Source organism: Ammospiza caudacuta, chromosome 5 (assembly GCF_027887145.1).
Source record: "Ammospiza caudacuta isolate bAmmCau1 chromosome 5, bAmmCau1.pri, whole genome shotgun sequence".
Taxonomy (NCBI): Eukaryota; Metazoa; Chordata; class Aves; order Passeriformes; family Passerellidae; genus Ammospiza; species Ammospiza caudacuta.
Genome location: NC_080597.1, coordinates 31,893,106 through 31,914,135, shown reverse-complemented (window position 1 = coordinate 31,914,135; position 21,030 = coordinate 31,893,106). Strand labels below are relative to the sequence as shown.

Here is a 21,030-nt window from a genome sequence, read left to right as displayed (position 1 = left end):
TAAGTGGGTGTGATAGATTAAGGGCAGCTTAGTTGAAAAGATTTCCTTAAATATTTCCTTAGGAGGAAAGCCTAAGAAGACATTTCAGACTAACTGATACTGAGTTATATTAGTACTAATTTTATAATAAATATGCATGTTTCTTTTTAAACTTGTGTGGTTTTGTTTTTTTAGGAGCTTTGCCTAAACATAATTCCCACGTTTGCCAATTTAATAGATTACCCATCAATGAAAAATTCATTAATTCCAAGAATTAAAAATGCATGTTTGCAAACTTCTTCTCTTGCTGTGAGTATCATAGTAATTCTCTAGTGTTCAGAAAATGTTGTAACTTTTAATTACTTTGGGTTTACCATGTTGTGTCTTTAAAGAAAAGCCAATCATTGTGTTCTGATTTCTTACTGAATTTTTTTAAAAAAACTTCTTAAAAGTGCAAAAGCATCATTTCTTTGCTCTAACAATTTTTAAAGTTGTTAACAACTTACTGTGTTGGTAATAGTGTAAAAATGACTGAAGTGAGTTCCACAGTAATACACATTGACAATGTTTGTCATGCAGAAAAGCGAAGTTTTTGTGAGCATAAAAATGAGCATTTTTCTTTCATGATACAAAAGCATTTTTTTAACTTGTCTTGAATTTTTCAGTACAAAGATTATCTTACTAGTTTTGTAAATTTGTTTTTGTTTTTTTCCTATAAATAAAGACTTTGTTTAATTCTTATCATACTTCACAGGTCCGGGTAAACTCACTGGTGTGTTTGGGCAAGATTTTGGAGTACTTAGATAAATGGTTTGTGCTTGATGATATTTTACCTTTTCTACAACAAATTCCATCAAAGGAACCTGCGGTGCTCATGGGAATTTTAGGTAACTAGTACTTCCAGCTTTCTCTTTTGTGCTTTGATATTGTAAATCTGAAAGTTTTCTGTGTTACCACTGAACATGTTTACATAGTGTATCCCTAAAATGACTATTAAAACCTTTCTGGTTCTTGAGAATGTCCCTGTTCAGTTACCTTATGTATGACATTTAAGCACTAGTACATAAATTTTTAGTCTTCAGGGCCCGGTGCGGTTCTGAGTACTCACTGCAGTTCTTGGGCTGTGACACTTACATGGACTGGGTGCTCTACAGAGTCAGAGGGGCTGTTTTCTTCAGAAGAATATATGAGCTGTCATCTTTCAGTTGCTGGAGCTTTTGACATGTTACTGTTGCCTTCTTTTACCTCTCTTGCACAGCAGATGCTGTAAATGGTGGTGTACAAATCTGCTGTTCCTTACTGCAGGTTTTGTTAGACTCATTTTGTTGGATATTTAGGGACACAGTTGTGCCTGTGGGCAGAAGTGGAACACAGTCTGGGTGAGGTCTCCCAAAATGACTAACAAAACCAAGTGGTTTGGTACTGCTGGGAGGGGATACCTCACTCCCATTTGAGCTTTCCTACTGCCACTTGGTGCTTGCCTTTCACTGGGTGTGTGATTTTAGCAAATTGAATGGGCTTAAGGAGTCCAGATGACCAGAGCCACTGCCACGGAAGAGTTGTGACTCCTTGGCCAAGTGTGGAAGACAGTGACTCTTTCCCGTCCTGACACCAAAGTTGTGTAGACCAGTTGTAACAACTGAGCTGCACTGCCTCATTAAACACTGTACTCATATGTGATGGCAGCATTATTTTATTTGCTCAAAAGAGCAAGAAGGCATCTTGTCTGTACTGATCTAAAGCTGCCTGTTTCTCTTAACCCTTGCAGCTTTGATTTTTATTTGCTATCTAAGAATAAGGGACTCTATTTTTTACTTTAGTTCTGGTAATTCTGAATTCTACTCAGGTACAGTGAGTAAGTGAATCCTGGTTTGGAAATTATGGGCTGAAATCAGCAGGCTCTCCTTTCTTCCAGAATCATAATACAGTCCTTCACTGTCTTTGTCTTCGTGACAGCTCTGTTCCACTACCATAGAAAGTGAGAAAAGCTGCTGTGTCTTTTATGCTAGTATGTTCAGTGTTTGCCACCAGAACCTGGACTATTTAAGCAGTTTCTTCCTGTCAGAAACTCTACAGAACTTTTGGGCTTAACACTCGGTCTCTCATGCCTGCCAGGATTTTTTTTCCAGTGAATTTGAAACAGATAAAGATTATGCATGAGTTCTGATACTATGTGTAACAGTCCAAAACTTCTAATTAACAGTTTTTGTAAAAAAACTGTCAGAGACCAGGATGATAGTTATTCTTAGCGACTTGTAGTGAGCAGGAGAGAACATGTCCTTAGTTGATGCAGCTTGTTTTCTCAAGTGGCAGTGTGTCAGTTTGTGGCAAATTGCTTGCACATCATCTATTCAGAGCTGCATATTCTCAGATAATTGGCCAGAACAATACATTCACTAATATTAGGTTTCATGGCTGCAAAGTATGTCTTTGGACATGTTATTGTTCTGAAGTGTAGCAAAGCCTCTTGTTTGTTGTGGATCAGTACTTAGCCTTCAAGATCTCTTGGTCACGTTTGTCCCTGCTTGCACACAAACACAGTGCTTGCTCAGATGATCACTACATATATGAGTGTGCTACTTCGAGTTTGTTCACATTGTTTACTAAATAATTTCTCCTACTTTGATGTTCTGTGTCAGGTATTTACAAATGTACATTTACTCACAAGAAGTTGGGAATTACCAAAGAACAGCTTGCAGGAAAAGTATTGCCCCATCTGATTCCTCTTAGTATTGAGAACAATCTTAATCTCAATCAGGTAGGAGCACAACTGTTTTGCATGCTTTTCCTTGACAATTATCTGAGAATAAATTTAAACTGTTGTCATAAATTCATTCATTACTGCATGTCTGTGTCTATTGTGAAAATAAGCAATAGAAAAACCCTTCCAATTTTACTGTATTTCTGTGTTTGAAGCTTGTTATTTTTAGTCTATTTAACTGATCTGGTGTAAAATTTCAAAATTATTACTGTCACCTTCCAAATACCCTGCAAAAGCAGTTAGCTACTAACATAATAAGTATTAAAATAAAATGCTGTGATGCTATGAAATATTGGGAAAGGGAATAATAGGATGGTTTGTTTGTTTCAAAATGAATCTGGTAATACTCATGTAGAGGTTTTGTCTGCATTAGCCCATTTCAGTTTTTTTAGTGGCATGTATTTTTCCGTGTTTCACTATGCACTCTGCTTGTAATTTGCTAATGCACGAGAATGAAGGTGGAGTATAAATTATTTAAAAGTCTACACTATCTTACATTGTGTATTGTGGGTTTATGAGGTATTACCTGCTAAGTTACACCTATCTGAATTCCATCACTGCAAAATCCAAACTTCTTATGTATTTCTTTTCCAGTTCAATTCTTTTATTTGTGTTATAAGAGATATGCTCAATAGATTGGAAGCAGAGCATAAAACAAAACTTGAGCAACTTCATGTCATGCAAGAGCAACAGAAGTAAGTGTTAATGTTTTGTGTTGGAGAAGTAGTCATTTTTTGGCAAATGTTAGAGAACTCTAGCCATAGCAATAAAAAAATCAGATAATTCTAAGTTCAGTAGTTGAGAATTATCTCAAATAAGCACAGTTGGCAGAAGATCTACTTCTGGGTGCTAAGCTGCTTTCCTGTACTTGCTGAGAAATAAACCATATCAGAGAAACATAAACATTGCAGCCTTTTAGAAGGCTGGGATATTTTGAAGTACTTGGAGCTATTTTATGGAGCCTGATACGAGGTGAGATTTCTAAGACAAAATAATTTGGGATACCTGAAGTCTGGATCACCCTCCTCAAAGGGAGAAATGAAGACCATGGGAGATTATTAGGAGGTGTTTGCTACTTCTCAAAGGAATATTTGCCAGTCTCCTGAAGGCATTATATAAAACCGGTTGCTCTCAGTGCAATTGTTTGGTATTATTTAAATGCAGAAGAATGATCTGCATTGTTAGATTGATGTTATGGATGTGGTTGCAAAGTTGTCTTGTTGTAATATACTCTGCACTGTGTAGATCCTTGGACATTGCCAACCAAATGAGTGGGGCTGAAGAGGCAAGATCTAGTGGTACAGGCAATCAGGTAAGTGACAACATGTAACTTACTCATAGAACATTGCAATCTAAAACCACTTAGTTGATATTTACATAGCCTTAAATTGCACTATTTCACATAATGAAATTTCTTTTCTTTGAACTTAAACAGATTGACAAGGTATTTAATAATGGAACTGACCTTCTCACTAGTGGATCTGATAGTAAAGAGAATGAGATGTCATCAATACAGAGAAAGGTGTGCTCTGCTTTTTTTTTTTGTACTTCTTTTTTTTCCATCTGTCTAATCCAAAGCTGATAGGATTTCAGAAAAAGAGTGTGTAAATAGGTACAATATTTAAAGCTTTAGTAGAAAAACTAACTGCTTTATATGGTCACATGAGAAGGTCCATGAAAAACGTTCAGATCATATCCTTCAATTTACATGTAAGCCTTTCCTTGAATATATGTTTGAATGAAGTAGGCAGCAATTAGGATTATAAATTTGTGGTCATTTTCTTTCTCCTTAACTATAGATTTAAATGAAACTGAAACTTCACCACTGGATATAGGTAGGAAAAGCAAAATAGGGATCCTTATGATAAAATGACAAAGAGAAATGAAGATAAAGTGTAGAATTTTAAGTAGTAGTAGAGACTAACTTTTACTGTACCTTTCAAAGTTAAGTGAAAACAGTCAATATGTGGTTAAATACAAAAAGTAAAAGAAAAAATAGCATAATATAAAATATAAGCAGTAATACAGTAAACATAAGCTTTAAATATTGTAAAATTCTTTTTGTACTAATTATAGAAATAGCTGCCCAGAATCTATGTTTTATCATTTTTTTTCTAGTTATCTGAATCCTTGCATTAAAGTAAGGGGGAATGATTTAATTATTTCATCCTTCAGTAGTATTAGCAAAAGTGGAGTTAAAATCCTCAAAATACTGTTGAGCAGTTTTAAAATGAAATTCCCTTTTCAACTCCACAGACAATATTAGGTTTCACTGAATTTCTAGAGCAAGTTAGTAACCATATAAAAACAAAAACTGTAAAGAACACTTTTTCTTACGCCCAATATTAAGGAAACAAAGCTAAAGTGGCTTTGCTGAAATATCTCTTTTATTTGAGATCTGGCCAAATTTCTCATTATGCTGCTCTTAATATTATATTTATTTGCTTGAAGTACTTTCTAGCAATATGGTAAATATAATAGTAGATTTCACTTATTGCCTTTCTCTTTTGTGTAAATAATTGATTTACCACAGATTATTAAAACAGCAGTGCTAGGATGAAATAAAAATATGAATGTCAGAAATAAGTGTTTTTTGCAACTTACTACCAGTACTTTCCCTTTTAAAGGCCTCACTTACTCTGGAAGAGAAGCAGAAGTTAGCTAAAGAACAAGAACAGGCACAGAAACTGAAAAGCCAGCAACCTCTTAAGCCCCAAGCAACTACAGTGACACCTCCAGTGAAGCAGGTGAGAGAGAACAAACAACTGCATTGTTTCCATTGGAGCTCTGATGCCTTTTCAAGGGCTGTATGCATTTAGCATATTTTTCCTCCTGTGAGTCACTCAACGGCACAGCTGAGAAAAGCTAAATTGAATTTTCATGTGCCTTCCATTTGCATAATTAGCAATATTTCCACTTTTCAAATTGCTAGGGTTTCCAAGGGTGTCATTATTATAGGAAGGTCATAGTACTAGATAAGGAAAAAGGGCATACTAAAAAAGGTTTTTCTCTGAAGAGTTTCTTAAGGAAATATATAAGATTTGGGGATAGGAATGGGGCATTTAAGCAAACAGAGCAAACAGTCACAGTAGTGCTTTGTGTGGAGTCTTAGATGTCAAATTAAAATTGCATAACAATTAGTTATAAGTAGCAAAGAACACAAATACTGTAATTTCTCTTGTGTATTTCGTGCACATTTGTGCACATTTTGTGCACAATTCCGTGCAATGAATTCTAATTTCTGAAAAATTAATTTTCCCCGGGTCTGCAGGGGAAACAATAAAATACTGTTGCTAGAGTGTCTGTACAGGAAAAACATTTAACTGCATTTTATGTATTTTTCAGACAAAAGACTTGACAGATACCTTGATAGATAATATGGCATCTTTGACCAGCCGTCCTATTAACCAAGCTCAAGTTGCATCTTCAAACAGCTTCTCTTCCGTTCCTTCTATGGGTGTTGGGATGGGATTTTCATCACCCATTGACAACACAAAGAGAAATATGACAAATGGACTAAACACAAACATGGGGTTTCAGACTGCTGGATTCACCATGGGAGCCGGTCTTGCCACTCAGAATTTCTTCAGTGGTCCAAGTGCAACAGGAGCAACCAAGATGAACATGGTACCACCTGCCAATATGCCAAATTACAGTCCTATGAATGCTGCATCTGCAGTCTCTCCACTGACACAACAAAACAGACCCCCAGACATGTCTGCTTTAGATAATCTTTTTGGTCCTCAAAAACCCAAAGTTAGCATGAAGCAGTTGGCTCAACAGAAATCAAGCCAGTGGGTCAATCAGTTTGTGCCACCTTCAGGGTCCCCGAATGCGAGCAATACAGCCTTGGGACCTCAGATGAACATGCTAGCACAGCCAGGCTTTGGCATACAGGGTAATCCTTTCTTTTCCCCTCAGAACTTTGCACAACCAGCAAACACAATGACAAATAGCAGCTCAGCTAGCAATGACTTAAAAGATCTTTTTGGGTAAAATGTTTTGTTTTCTTCCTTCAAAGATTGGTGAAATTTGGATCATGGGTAAGCTGATTAACATCTTGTTTTTATTAATAAAAGCATGACTTGGGGAAACTTTCAACCCAGCAAAGTAAGGACTTCTGGGCAGGAAAAAAGGCTGATGTTTCATTCACCTGGTACTGCAGTGGAATTGTGTGAGTGCAAAGTCATCTTACATGCTAAAGATTTCCTGTCTCTTTACCAACATGAGAGTGCTGAAGGTAGGATGCGTATATTCATCTGAAAAAGAAGTATATTGAAATTATTCAGAGCTGAACTCAGTCAAGTCCAATGAAATTCCCTACAAAATTTTGTTTAAGTTCAGCAAAAATGCTTATGGGGTATAATGCTGCTATTGGATGCAAACCTGGAGAATTACTCACGTTGCCTGAATTTGTCACAAGCTGTCATTTTGTCCTATGACAGTTTGCAAAAAGAAAATTCTTCAGCTGACCTAAAAATTTTGATAGCCAAATTATACAGAGAGCACTCTAACCCATAACTAAGGGCGAGACTAAGAAGGGAGCATATTTTGACTTTCTTCTCTCGTGTAAGCCAATGTAATGAATGTGGTAGTAAGATCTAACAATATTCATCAGGCATAAGAAGTTGTTCTAAAACTTGGTTCAAGTTTGGGACAGAGGAAGAACACTGCTTCAAAGGTCATGCTGGTTTACAATCTCTTTTATAATGCCAGATCCTTGTTGCAAGCCCCATAGCAAAAGCAACATACCACTTAAGCAGGATTTTAAAATACATGTGGTGATTTCATCACATTTACTGTATATTCCATTGTTTTGGCTAGTATGATGCTGCTTCTAACTGATGTGAAAAAACCCTGTAGTTATGAAACCTCAAAAAATGAATGTAAATGTAAAATTCATGTTGACTGCTCCAACCGTGTAACTAAACACACGTTACATAGTTACACAGAAATATCTTGAATTAATTAATTTTTGGCTCAATTGAGACAATGAAAAAGGATCACCTTATACAATTTGCACAGGATTTTATGAAAAAGCAGACTGCCATAAATTGCCTTGACTAAGAGTGAAGTATTTCATTTTACTTTTGATTTAAATCAAGTCCTTATGAAGGATAGATTGACATGAAGTGATTTCTCAAATACGGATTTGTAAGCTCTAGAGTGTATGATAAATACACAGGTATTTCAGATCCTTTTTATTGTATTACGCTAAATTCAATAAAGGTCTCCAGAAATCCACATAGTGGTTTCTTCTGCTTCCAGAAGGTGTATGTTCAGCTTGCCCATGGTGGAATCTCTGCTCTGTCAGATACTACTGTTGAGTTTTAACTTCTTTTTCCCTAAGAATTTCAAGAGCTTTCTTACCTAGAATTTTGCAGACTATAAATGGTTATTTTGAGAAGGAAAGAACTAGTTACCTTTTTTATGGAAAGCCTACTTGCTTTATTTTTCAAAGCCTTTCACTGAAGAAACTCTTCTTGCATTTGCTGCTTAAGAAACCAAAGGGCCTTATGCTGTAAATATTACTTGTATTTTGTTATACTTCCACAGGTCTAAGCCGTGATAGCATTAAGCATATTTCTTAAAGAATTCTTTATGTATAATAGCTGCTGCGTTAGTCCTATCATTTTAAAATACCTGGGACCAATAAATCTGTGGTCTGGAAAACAATACCTAATACATTGTGATGCTTATGTGCTGTTAATATTCATGGTAAGCATTGTAGGTTATGTTAAAATGTCCATGTAAATTGAAGTACAATACTAGAACTGTTGAACTATTTAAATTCATTTACAGTTGCTGGCACTCTATACTCTCAATCACACTCATGTCTTCTTTTATGTGTTTTGTTAGGGTAACCTAAGGCAAGCCTTTGAAGAATTACTTGAATCTGTATTCCTCTAAATTATTAGGAAAATAGGTTTATATTAAAAACATCTCATAGGACTCTACAATGTATTAAATTAATACATCTATGGCAAAGGCAGTCATAAAAGTCAGTGTCCTGATGTGTCTGGACTGGGAGCTTTTCAGAACTGGATTTAGTTTAGCCTATTGCAGGGAAAGTAGAAAAAAAATTATCTGATTTCATTTACTAGACCTCCTAAACTGTGTGGTTTGGGATATGTGCTTTCGGCATGGGCTATACCAGAACATACACTGTTTTGTAAGAACAGAGTAAAAATAAATCCTACAGGTTCAAATTATAATAAGCTCTTTTTTGAAGTGGTAATGCAATGGAATAAGGTCTTTATCTGACTCAAGCAATAGGCCTTTTTTCATTTATATTTCAGAGCATAACTTTGATTACTCTTGTTTGCTGCAATTTTCAGAATGCCCAGAATGGAAGAACAACAAAGAAAACTGGAAAGGGTGCTTACAAAAGCTCTAACAAAATCTTCCAGTTATTTAATTTTTTTTTTAACTCAATAAAACAAAAGCACTGAGTCCAGTCTCTTTTTCACATAGATACTTCTTGTTTAGTGTGTCAGGAAACTCAGTGTGTTTGAAGTTCTCAAATGATTTCTTCTTAATTTAAAGGAAAGAGAACTTGCAAGAGGTAAGTCACCATGGCCATGTGCCACTTGGCTCCTGCTACAATAGTTTTTCTTTAGGAATCCTTGGCCAACTGATCTCTCCACTTACAAGCTGTGGTTCTGAGGCCTTGCAAGAGGCTGGAAGACTTGTTTTGTGGCCAGAGTGAATTGTTTGAGAGCAGCAGTTGTGCTTCACATCCAAGGTGGTTTTTGGGAAAGACGGAGGGAAGGGACAATGTTACAAAATGTGGGTATTCCAGGAGCCTCCTGTGGCTGAACTTGGATAGAAAGCATTGCTACATGTAGCTTGGCCTGTAGCAGAGGGTCTGCCTAGTCCTCATGTAAAGTAAAGCGGAGAGAGAACAAAGGTTTGAAATTGGTACATGGTTGAGAAACTACAAATGCTGCTAATGAAATAGTAACCTGGTAATAAGTTACTCTTTGCAATGCCTTGAGGAAGACAGTAAATTACACTAAATTTTTGCCCTTCATATTGAACCTAATTTAAAGGAAAAATGCGAAAGCCTGTCAGGTTGTATCATGACAGCAGCCACTCTGCACCCACTTGGGTCACCCACTGTCAGCATGTCTTCATTTACTGTGGAAATGAGGACAGGGTCTGGGCTGAAATGCCCAGCCCATCTAGTTTACATTGATTTGTAAAGGGAAGGGCGTAAGTTCCTATTCTTGAAGTGATTAATCTATATTTTGTTTTCTATCAAAGGAGAAGCTAAGTGAAAATAGCTGCACATCTTACATCAGTTGTGCTTTTCCTGCTCTGGTGTATGCTAAATGAATATGACTGCACCAAGACAGCAGTGTTTTCCATATTAGAGCTCTTGGTTACATTTGGGTTTAAGTATTAAAGTGTCAGAAGCATCCTCTCAAAACTCAGTCACAGAAAACAAACTAATTCTGCTAGAGGAAAGGATTGTAATAAACAGGCTTGAAAAACCTCTACTTGGGCTGATGGAGAAAAAACTACTGAGTTTCAGATTATCTTAGAAGCCCCCAGTTCTGACTCTTGAGAGAAAGCAGGAATGAAATGGCACAGGTGTCACTGGGGGAGGGAGCTGCTTCTGTTCCTTCTCATCACACAAGTGGTGTGACGAAGGCACAGAACAGCCCTTGGAACTTGCTTATGCAGGAGGGCAGCAGTACCAGTGGAGGCTTTTGAGAGGAAAAGGAGTTACCAGTTATCTGGGAGATGGGGAGAGAAATTTACTGGGAGCATGGGTAGATCCTGGTTTGTTTTAATGAAGATACTTTGTTCTCCTCACTGTGAATAAGAAATGTTGTGGGGAAGTTGTGGCCTTACACAGGTGTTAAGTACCCCAAGCAAAAGGCTGAATTTTTGGATGTGTAGGTGCACAACATTTCAAGCCTTATTCTTTAAAACTTTCCTTTTCTGTTTTGTCTTTTTAGCAACAACTGGTTCACATTTATGTGGAACCTTAACAAATACCCTGATTGCCTTTTAAAGTAAGAAAAATGTATGTTGACTTTTGTATTATAACCTCTGTTGTAATGTTATCTGTGTCTGTAGATAGATAAGTGGGATTGTATTCTAGATTATAGGAGTTTTGGATTTTTCAGTTCAATTGCACCAAAAAAAAACAGAGATTAAATGAGAAGTTAGATTTGAATCAAATTCCATAAAGCTTCCATACAGGCTAAGAATTATATGATACTTGTGTTATCTATTATTAATAATACATGCCTAGTCTGCCTACATCTGGGTGACTTGAGCAGAAAAGGAAAGTTTTTAAAACATAAGTTTATGAACACTGGATCTTGCATTACTGGATCTTGCATTACAATGAAGTTTTTGGACTTTGGAGTGACCTTTGCTTATTGATTAAGGTCTTTTTATTGGGGTTGGGTGGGATATTGGTGATTTGTGCCATTTCCAATGAAAGAAGGGAGGGGAAGTACAGAAAAAAAATACCCTGCTGTATATGTAATCCTTCTTTTTCTTTGTTAAGAGATATGCTGCATTTTATATACTCATTGTGAACTTTTCCTTTGGAAAGCTGTGAGGAAACCTATCTGGAGAATTTTAGATGAGTGAGCTGATTTTCAAGTGAGGTTCTGCCTTGTACATTACCTTCAATTAGGTTTTGACTGCTTTGAAAGAAAATGGCACAAGGCAGTAAAACCTTGGATTCATACACCAAATCCTCTTGCCTTTCAGGCCTCACCCTTGTATCAACATAACAAATGAGCCCTGAAGTTGTATTATCTTCAAGTTCTCTGGAACAGGTCTAACTGCTGTACAGATTTCTGAGATGAAGCTGTAAATCAAAATGTGTTATAGTGAACTCAGGCCTTGTGCAAAATATTTAATACTTGTTTATTTGTCTAATTGTACAGTCTCTGTAGTAGTGGCAGTTTTATGTTCTGATTGTAAAACATTAAAATTCTCATGGGATTTATAGTGATATTGTTGTTGTGTCAGCCGTGATTCATAAATAGAACTGTCATAGCATGGCATTAGTGTATATCTGATTTATTGGACAGCTCTTCAAAACCAAAATTATTCTTGTATCAACTTTTAGATCAGTTACTTTAAAGCTATGTAAAAGGTACAGTGACAGTTTTGAGAAATACACATCACTTTGTACTCTGAATTAGGTTGCCTATGGAAATAAATGAATTTTCATATTTTCACGTTGGAAGATATTTTTATTGGTAATTTTCATTAAATTAACGAACAGTAACTTCTACAGAAGACTTTTCCCCTGTACATTTTGTTTGAAATACCAACAAAATGTACTTCCCATGTACTTCTGAGATTTATCCCATGTACTTCTGAGTTAATTTCTTAGAGATTGCTGTCCAGACATTTGTCAAATGTCATCACATATTGCCTTCATGCAGTGGATTAAAGTTCTGGGGGAAAACTGCCACACTAGATGCCTTTAAAATTAGCATTTACCTTTTCTGATGACACATAGTGATCTCAATTTGCATTTTCACAGCTCATTGACCCAGAAACCAGCCCTTTCTCTAAACCTGCGTTTCAAGATTCACTGCTTTGGCAGGTTAGAGTTTGCCAGCACTCTGAAGAAATGTAGTTCTCAGCCTTTTGTGTGGTATAAATTGTTCAAGTACAAGACATCTGATGTCTGATCTGCTTAGAAGCAGAGATGGTGTGGGAGAAGAGAGTGAAAGAACAAAAAGATAGATGAGGTGAAAATGGAAAGGTAGCATTAGCTGGCTTCAGTTCTCTCTTTGATTTCCCTTGCTGAGGATGACAGCAGCCCCTTACCTTCCACAGCTGTATCCATCAAGTGAGCACAGTCCTGTCCTATGCCAGCCCCCTGCTGAGAAAATTCCTGCCTTAATTTGCTCAGCTAATCACAGTCCTGATCTGACTGGCATGTCCTTCACCCTGGAAATGTTCTCTTTATCTCTCCATTTCTGGATATTGGTAGGATCCATAACTCCTACCTGTTTCTTAAGCTGGAACGTTTCAAGTGCTGAAATCCGGATGTTGTGAGTTGGTTTGTTGTGGAGTGAAGTTGACATTTTTGTAAACTTTTTATGAATCCAGATCGCCTAAATCTTCAAACAGGGAAGCTGGTTGGTTTTTCTTTGCCTGGAATTCTCTCTGCCAACTTTATTGGCAGCTAATTGTCTGCATTTCATCACTTAAATATCTCTAGTCCAACCTTTGGATTTGTCATACACTAGAACTTTAGATTGATCTTTTTTATATCAGCATTTGTAGAGCTGTGTTACCAGCTGGAGACCACTGCAATTGCTCAGAGGACTGGAAAATGGTTCATAAGGTAACAAGGTGGATTCTGATTTCCTGTGCCAAACTGACAAAGCAGGAATTCAGTTTACACTCTTATCTATGGACAACCCCAAAAGCAGCTCAATAAATACTAGTTATTCAAACTGAAATAATTTACTAAGTATTCTAGACATAAAATTTAAACTCTAGGCTTTTTTTTTTTTTTTTTTTCCCTCTGTATGACACCTGTCTATGAACTGTATTATGATGGATCTATTTCAGTTTCTTCCTGCAAATTGAGGCTGTTCTGGGTGTGAAATGATTGGAAACTCAGAAATGGTAGAAGTTTAATGACCTACCGATATTTACATACCAATTTTTTAAAGGTTTTTTTTCCCATAGTTTTGCTTGTGCCTTAATTATTATTTTGGCTTGTGCCATTAATTATTATGATGGATTTTTTTAAAATGCTTCACATTTTGCACAACCTCAAAAGACTAGGTTTTACATTTGCCTGCAATAATTAGGCAAATAATCAAAGAAGAACCTCCATTTGTAACTACATCAATGAAAACATTGTTATCTTTTACCTGGGAAGCAAGGGGTTTGGGAGCTGAAGTTATGACACAGGCAGCCTTTGTTCATGTCAGTCTGTTTCTCCTTGATGCAACCTAGTACTTGTAAGATTAAATAAAATCAAAACCTTGTAGAGCTTGATTTCCAGCAGGTGACTTTAGAACCAAACACCACACAGAAGAATAACTGCATATCTTCTGAACACAAAAATGTTGGAGTAGAGAACTAAAAAAAACCTAGAATTGCAATTACTGCTGTTGCCATTCAGATGAAATAAACACTTACCTGTGGTACCAATGCTGTGAATAAGCATTTTAACCAATGTCACAGCAGTGACTTCAAATATTGCAAATAGGAAAATGCTAATGAAGCAATCAGATGTTTCTCTAATTGCTGTAAATTTCATTTGAAGAATCTATCCTGTCACCAGATAGATATTTTTATTATTTTTATCTTTTAAGAATTTCTAAAAATAATTATGTCTTACAATGATTTTGACTTACAATGAAACTCCTAGAAAATCAAAGCAGAAGAATCAGGAAAAACTGAAATTAAACTGGAATATAATTTTCATACTTTTGTTGTTGAATGGGAACTTCAGTTATAGACCTTCCTCGAATAGCCTTATGCTACAAACCCTGGCTTTACTTGGCTACAAAATAGGAAAAAAATTAAAGTATTTGTATAACTATATATAATTTTGATGCAAGCTATGCTTAAATTCTTGATCTGTTATATAGATGTGTTATATAGTTATATATAAAACTAGCAACAGAAGTATTTTCTGTGTAATTTTCTGACTTGACTGATACTAGATGTAATTTCTGCAATTGGGTTGAATTCAGTATAAAGTACTAACATTTTAATCATTATTCTGTGTAAGATTAAATTATTGTTTCTCTATTTCTATTATCTGGCAAGCAGGAAACTGTTAAATTAGCTGATTTTTTTTTTTTTATAGTTTGATTGTCCTTACTGGTTTTATGTTTCCTAAAGAATTCATTGCTTGAGTCTTACTGATTTACAGCCATTACAAATGAAAGATTTGCAGTGAAATAGCAAATACCTCTTGCAATATCTTCATTGCTACATTTTGCAAACCAGAGCCATACAGCTGAAATTCTTTCATTTAGCAAACAGTAAATATTTCTTAAGCTAACCAGATCATTAACTGGCTGCTGGGTAGGAAGCGTTACCTCATTCTATTCATGACATTGATAGGACAAAGCTGTGATTTCCTGCACATTGCAGAGATTAAATAAGTGTGTCTTAAATTATGTGTGTCTCTTCACACATAATTTCCAACTTAACTGAGCTCAATTTCACATGTAACAATTCTTTTGTCAGAATTTTCCTTTGGACCCTGTGCCTGCTACTTTTCCAGGCCCCTTCTGGTGAAGGCATTTCTTGCATCTACTTTCTCTTCGATTTTTTCCTGCATCAGTGCTCCCAAGCAGTGCATGCCCTTAGAAGTAGAAGGGCAACCAAACTCAAGGGCTTCTGACAATTTCTTTTTTCTGGTGATGCTTGTTAAGGGAATGCTGACTTTATGACAGTGACAGGCTGAATTTTGTGCTTGTTGCTTTTCAGCTGGAGATTGTTGCTTTGCCATGAGGGGCTGCAGAAGGGAGCCTAACATGAGGCTCTGCATCTCAGCTTGATGGTCCAGCTCTGGCAAGGCAGTGGAGTGGGCTGATGAGCATCTGTTTGCCTTGTCCTCTATTCTACAGGCAACATGAGCCTGAAGTAGAAGTGTTAAAAGCCGCTGCAGATGAGTGAAGGATTACTGAATCCAGGTGCCAGAGTGATAGAGCAACCCTTCAGTGCAGAGAGGCAGACTTCATGGAATTGTTGAAGGAAAAAAAAAAAAACCAAACAGGAAGGACAGTGGAAACTGTCATCTGCAAAATGCCAGAGTACCTAGTGCCTGCCCTGCAGGGTTGGACGTATTTTCTTTGAAATTCTACCTCCTGCCCACCTGCTCTCTTCACATTCCCTGGGCCTGTGCAGGGAGTGCTGCTGGATGCTGTTTTATGGAAGAGCCTGACTGGTCCTGACAACTATTGCTGCTGCTGATGGGCACCGGTTTGAGCTCTGATTTAATCTAGTCTTAACACTCTTATTGGAATGTTTCATTTCTCTGTGTTTGTTTTTTGTTGGAAATGACTACTTTGTAAAATTGAATGATTACGAATAGGAAGTTGAATAATTCACTTTTTTCCCCAGTCCCTGTTTTGCTGTAGCAGACATTTTCTAGTGAAAGTTAGGTCAAATATTCAGTATGTAAATATACATAAAAATTAGAGACATTAGAAAAGGACTGTATTAAATATGTGTGTTTTAAAACAAAATTTATTTGAACAAAAGCAATAGTAATTAAAAGTACTGTCCTGAGCTGTGAGTTACTAGTCACTGTGTCCTTCAAGAAGATACAGTTGCTTAATTTCATTTTTCTTCAGTACATTTTAATGCAGGCATTGTGAGAGAAGAAATTTTGCTTTCTATGTTGCTCAGTTTCTTAGTTTTGAAACACTAGTGGTTTTAAATTGAAATAGAGCTGGTTTCCTTTCCATTCTTTCAAAAGAGCTGCAGGAGATGCTAGGTGTTTAGTCAGTGATTTCAGCTAGTTTAGCAATGGAAGTACCTTTAAAATTATGGCAAAAGCATGTGGGTTTTAATTTTTCAATTTATAGATTGTAAGAGATTTGACATAGTCATTGACATCTGTTAATAGACTTACAGTGTATTAACTGACATCTATTGGCACTTAAAATATTGCTTTGAAACAAATATCTTGCTAAAAGAAAAAAATCTTTATCATTTTAAGCTGTCTCTATGTCAATTTTAAAACAAGAAAAGTTTACATGAAAGGTACTCTGGAGCTTATTTTATTCTAACATAACTAAGCTCTAACTGCAGTTCAGCATAAACACAACTCCTCTTTCAAGTCAGCTTGAGCATTTGAAGATTTTCATCTCTGTTTTTAAGATTAATGTGATTGCTCAGTCATCCTTCTCCCTCATTCCTTCTCAGCCCTTTGCAACTTCAAACCTGTTGCCCACTTTCCACCCTTGTTTGATGAAAGTGTTGTTAAAATGCCAAAGATAAAGAATTAATGTAAGTTTTATGGTAACTGTTGCCTCATTAGAGGGACCAACTTTGTACCTCAGGTGGGGGAAGGGATGTAGGTAGAGATAGGTCTGGAAAATTCATGTAAGGGAGAGCCCCAGAAGGCAGGTTTTATAAATTCTGTTCTTCATGTAGTAGTGAGTTTTATTTTCACGTCCCACAGTTTTGGTTTCCAACAGTATTTAAAAGGAAAAAAAATTTCCTTAACTTATATCATGATATTTTCTTTTAAAGAGTTCAAATCTAGGATTAGAGAAACACAATGAGCTACATTCTATAATATAGTGAATCAATCAAGTAAGATACTATTCACAAATTGGTATCACCATAGGTTGTTATGAATAGTATGTTATAACTCTACTGCCTGGCATAGATTATCTGTTAAATGTGGAGAGAAGATAATGCCAAAGACTGTAAAATGTATTTTTCCAGTAAGAGGTAAAGGGAAAATACAGATTTGAAGAGGTGGAATGATCCTTTGAGTAACTTGTAATTAAAAGATTTCTAAAAATATCAAAGCAGTTCCTTACTGATTTACAGCCAGAGACAGGCTGTAAAATGTTATGACAAGTTAATTTCAAAATGATCTGTAAGGTACAATAAAACTGCCATAGGGTGTCACTATAACCCAAGAAACTTTCAAATAAATTTCAAACATTACAGAAATAGTCTTGTCCAGCTACAAGACTTTTCTTATAAAGCTTTGTGAAAGTAAAAAAGGACCTATTTTTAATTAACAAAATGTATTCCTGTATGCACAGAAATCGTCATCAAATATATCTGTTTTCGTGAAATGGTGTAGAAACTCTGCCCATTTTCTTTTTACGGAAAGAAGAACATACTTCACATAGGAACTTTCCACATAGAAATGCTTTAAAAGCCCTCTTACAGCATAAGGTAAGAAATTGGTACTTAATTAGAAGCTTTCAGTAAGGAAAATTATAAATAGGAATTCTTATTTCTATTGTTATTTTTTTATATTATTAACATCCCAAGAGCCACTATTTTTATTTTGTGTCCAACTGTGATCAGATATTTTTCATACCAGCAATCTCATCAGGAAGCAGAAACTAGAAACTAAAGAGGGATTTTTTTTAACCCTTTTAAAATTTAGAATTAGTGCTGGTTTTGCTGCAGTTATCAGGGAAACAAACATAACATCTGACAATTTGACTTGGGCTGACTCAGCATGAAGCATTTTAATCTGGCAGGAAAGCACTCAGTTTTCATATATGGTAAAATAGAAATCAGGATTCTGAAGTCTTTGAATTTATCCTCATTTATGGCAGAAAATTGTAGATGTGAAGCCATAGGCTTCAAAATCTGAAGGACTAGATTGATCATTTACTCTAAACCCTTGTATAACATGGGATCCCAGGTCACCTCTTTTATCTTTGACAGCAGATGCTGTAGATCAAGAAGGCTGAATTCCTGCAGTATCCCCTTTTTTATGTAATGTTACAATGGCTTTTACAGGTGCCAACAGAAACAGGGTCTCCAGTACACCAGACATTGTACAAATACAAAGGAAGAATTGGATTAAACCCAAAATTTTGTGCCTAACAGTAAAATATGGTTGTGATCTGAGTGAACCTCTTAGGCACTGGTTAAGGACATGACTTAGTGGTGGACTTGCCAGTGCTGGGTTAACAGATGGATTTGATGATCTTAAAGGTCTTTTCCTAAAAGAATGATTCCATGATTCAATGAAATCTACCAGACAACTTTTATCAAGGCCTTGCTCTTGGGCAAAGTATTGTCAAACTCCCAGTGCTGTAAACATTAAAGTCTGCCAACCTTAAGACCTATGTGCAGGTGAAACCAATATTCATTATCTCTGCTTCATTACTTTGCTCCATTTGCATGAAATGGAGGCATTTAAACTTTCAAAGATACTTAATTTTGAAGCATCAAAACTTTAAATTTCAATTTAATTTTAAGAAATCTTCAGTTAGTAAGAGAGGTCACTTAGGATTTTCTAGCCTTTGAGCTCTTGGTAAGAGCTAAAAAGGCAAAGTCAACTTCCTTTAACAAAAGAAGGTTCCTCCAAATAACAAGAGCAAACTATGATCTAAAAATCATCTCACAAGCATCAGGGATGTGATCTCATGGCCTTGAACTGAAAAGAAACTGATTAAAAATTGACAAAGTTATTCTTGTGTATTTCCACTGGAGGAGCCCAGCAGCCTTTGGTTATTGTTAAGGTTGATCACAGCACAAAGTGAAGCATCTTTATGTTAATTCAGCAGACACCAAAAGGTTAGATTGACTTTCTTAGGATGTTAGTGTCAGGGTGTCAATTACTGTGATAATTAAATACTTGTAAAGAGATCAAAATTTTGTATTTTACAAGCACTGGGAGAAGTGACTGCTTGCAAGACAATAAGCACATGAAATGTGTATGCTATCCAGTCTGCACTGAAAGCAGTAGCAAAAATCTCTTTTAAACGTGGCAAAGACTTTACCCTGTCCACTGCATTGAGGAATCATCAGTAGGAGCAGCCTAAAGATGATATTTCAAGGCTTTTCAACAAAAGAAATAACTAAAAAAATTAGACAGCCTCTAGGTGTGCATTTACTTGTACCTGTAGAAAATACTGTTCCACATAAGGTATGTTTATTGCTACTTCTGGTATTTGCAAGCTTGGTTTTCATAAGGGGTTGCTAAAACTCTGAATCAAGCCCTGTGTCTGCAAGGCACAGCTCTTGTTAGGAAGGCACATCTCCTGTAAGTGCACTTGACCAGTTTCGAGTTTTATTGCAGCTCACTTTACTCATGAACACCTGAGGTAGTGATGGAGCAGTGGCTATCTGCATGCTGGTTTAGGTTTGCATTGGGTCTACAATATGGTTTTAATACACTTACTAGTTGTCTCTAGGGATAGGAATCTGTAGTTTCAATAGTAGTACTTCAATTGAAACTTGTAGTTTCAATCCACAAGCTATATGAGCCATATAGTTTTAATTTTGAAAAATATTTCCTTACAAGTGCAAGCAAATTCTGTATCTTGGACTTAGCCCCAGCTTGCAAACAGCAGACTTAAAATGATGTAATACATTGTGTTTTAAGGAGGTCTGAGATAGTGAAAGAAGAATCACAATGTGGTATAATTTCTGAAAAAGAAAATTAGGGCACAGGTTAAAACAGGAAAGAAAAAGACAGTAATTATGACAGCTGGGTCTATAAGGGCTGTTATCATGTTGGGTCTTATCCAGAAAGAGTTCCTCAGCTGGTGCTCTGGAATGCATGCTGGGATTAGTCCCACAGGCATCGCCATGGCCTCATCCAGCACATTCCTGTTGGGAATTGGGTGGTGCCCTTGTGGATGGTGCCCCACCGGGAGCAGGGCACTGCCAAGCTGCTGTGACAGTCTCTAGCAGTGCTATGGAATCCAGGCAGTGCTTTGGAATCCAGGCTTTGGAATCCAGGCAGTTTGTTACTTTGTGAGCCTGAGGAGGAGGAAGCAGAGAAGCAGCACTGCCCCTGTGGAGCTGCCTGCCCTCAGAGAAGCAGGAGTAACACGCTTTCTCTAGGCCTTAGAGAAAGCATCTGTGAATTTCTAAAGGGGCTACTGCTGAAGCACTGCAGATGTGCAGGAAGTGAAGGATTCCTGAGAGTAAAGAGGAGGGAGAGAGGAAACCTGCTGTGAGAAGTGTGTAATTCAGTTAATGGTGAGGCAAGGGGTATTGCTAATGAGAGACCCCTACATCCTTGAGGGGAGCACACTCTGCCAGGGGCCAGCCGGGATAGATCTCTGAGGGAACCACTTGAATCAGCCCCAAATGCATGGAGGACAGGCTTCAGACATCTGTGCTAAATGCAACTAGAGAATGTGTGGGTAAGTGAACAAAACACCACATTTTAAGCGTAACTCTTTTCTTGTGTCTACTCTGTGCTCTCTTTATCCAAACCAGGACCAGAAGACCAGAAAGATGGACAAGATAAAACCCTTTTTTCCACAGCAGCTGGCAGATATGGTTTCTGAACACCACTTTCCAACCTGAGTTCCGGTCTTCCAAGTGAATTCCTTGCACTGGAGTTTGCAGCATTTCCAGTTTGGAGCTGGGTTCTTCCATGATTTCAGGCATTCAGCTGCCACAAGAGCATTCAGAATACTATCTCAAATGCCAGCAAATACATGTTTGTTTACATGGAAGACAAGTTTCACATGTATATATTCTCAAACCCATATGTACCTCTGGTGTCAGGCAGCTGGGCTACTGGGGTTCATTTTCAGTGTGCCTGAAAATTGGTAGAAATTGGAGGGGCTGCTTTATTGCACACACGTGGTCGTGTTGCC

General features: G+C 36.8%; 1 protein-coding gene across 2 annotated transcripts in view; it reads left to right on the top strand.

Moving 5' to 3' along the window:
• Window positions 1-11,960, top strand: part of SCYL2 (SCY1 like pseudokinase 2) — a 34,413-nt gene extending 22,453 nt beyond the window's left edge. For both annotated transcript variants that reach the window (XM_058805163.1, XM_058805164.1), the window contains 8 exons: window positions 175-288; window positions 734-866; window positions 2,619-2,737; window positions 3,335-3,435; window positions 3,986-4,052; window positions 4,176-4,262; window positions 5,368-5,487; window positions 6,086-11,960. In XM_058805163.1, the coding sequence (XP_058661146.1) occupies window positions 175-288; window positions 734-866; window positions 2,619-2,737; window positions 3,335-3,435; window positions 3,986-4,052; window positions 4,176-4,262; window positions 5,368-5,487; window positions 6,086-6,736 (1,392 nt within the window). In that variant the 3' untranslated portion in view covers window positions 6,737-11,960. The remainder of the gene's footprint in view (window positions 1-174; window positions 289-733; window positions 867-2,618; window positions 2,738-3,334; window positions 3,436-3,985; window positions 4,053-4,175; window positions 4,263-5,367; window positions 5,488-6,085) is intronic.
• The last annotated feature ends 9,070 nt before the right edge of the window (window positions 11,961-21,030 follow it).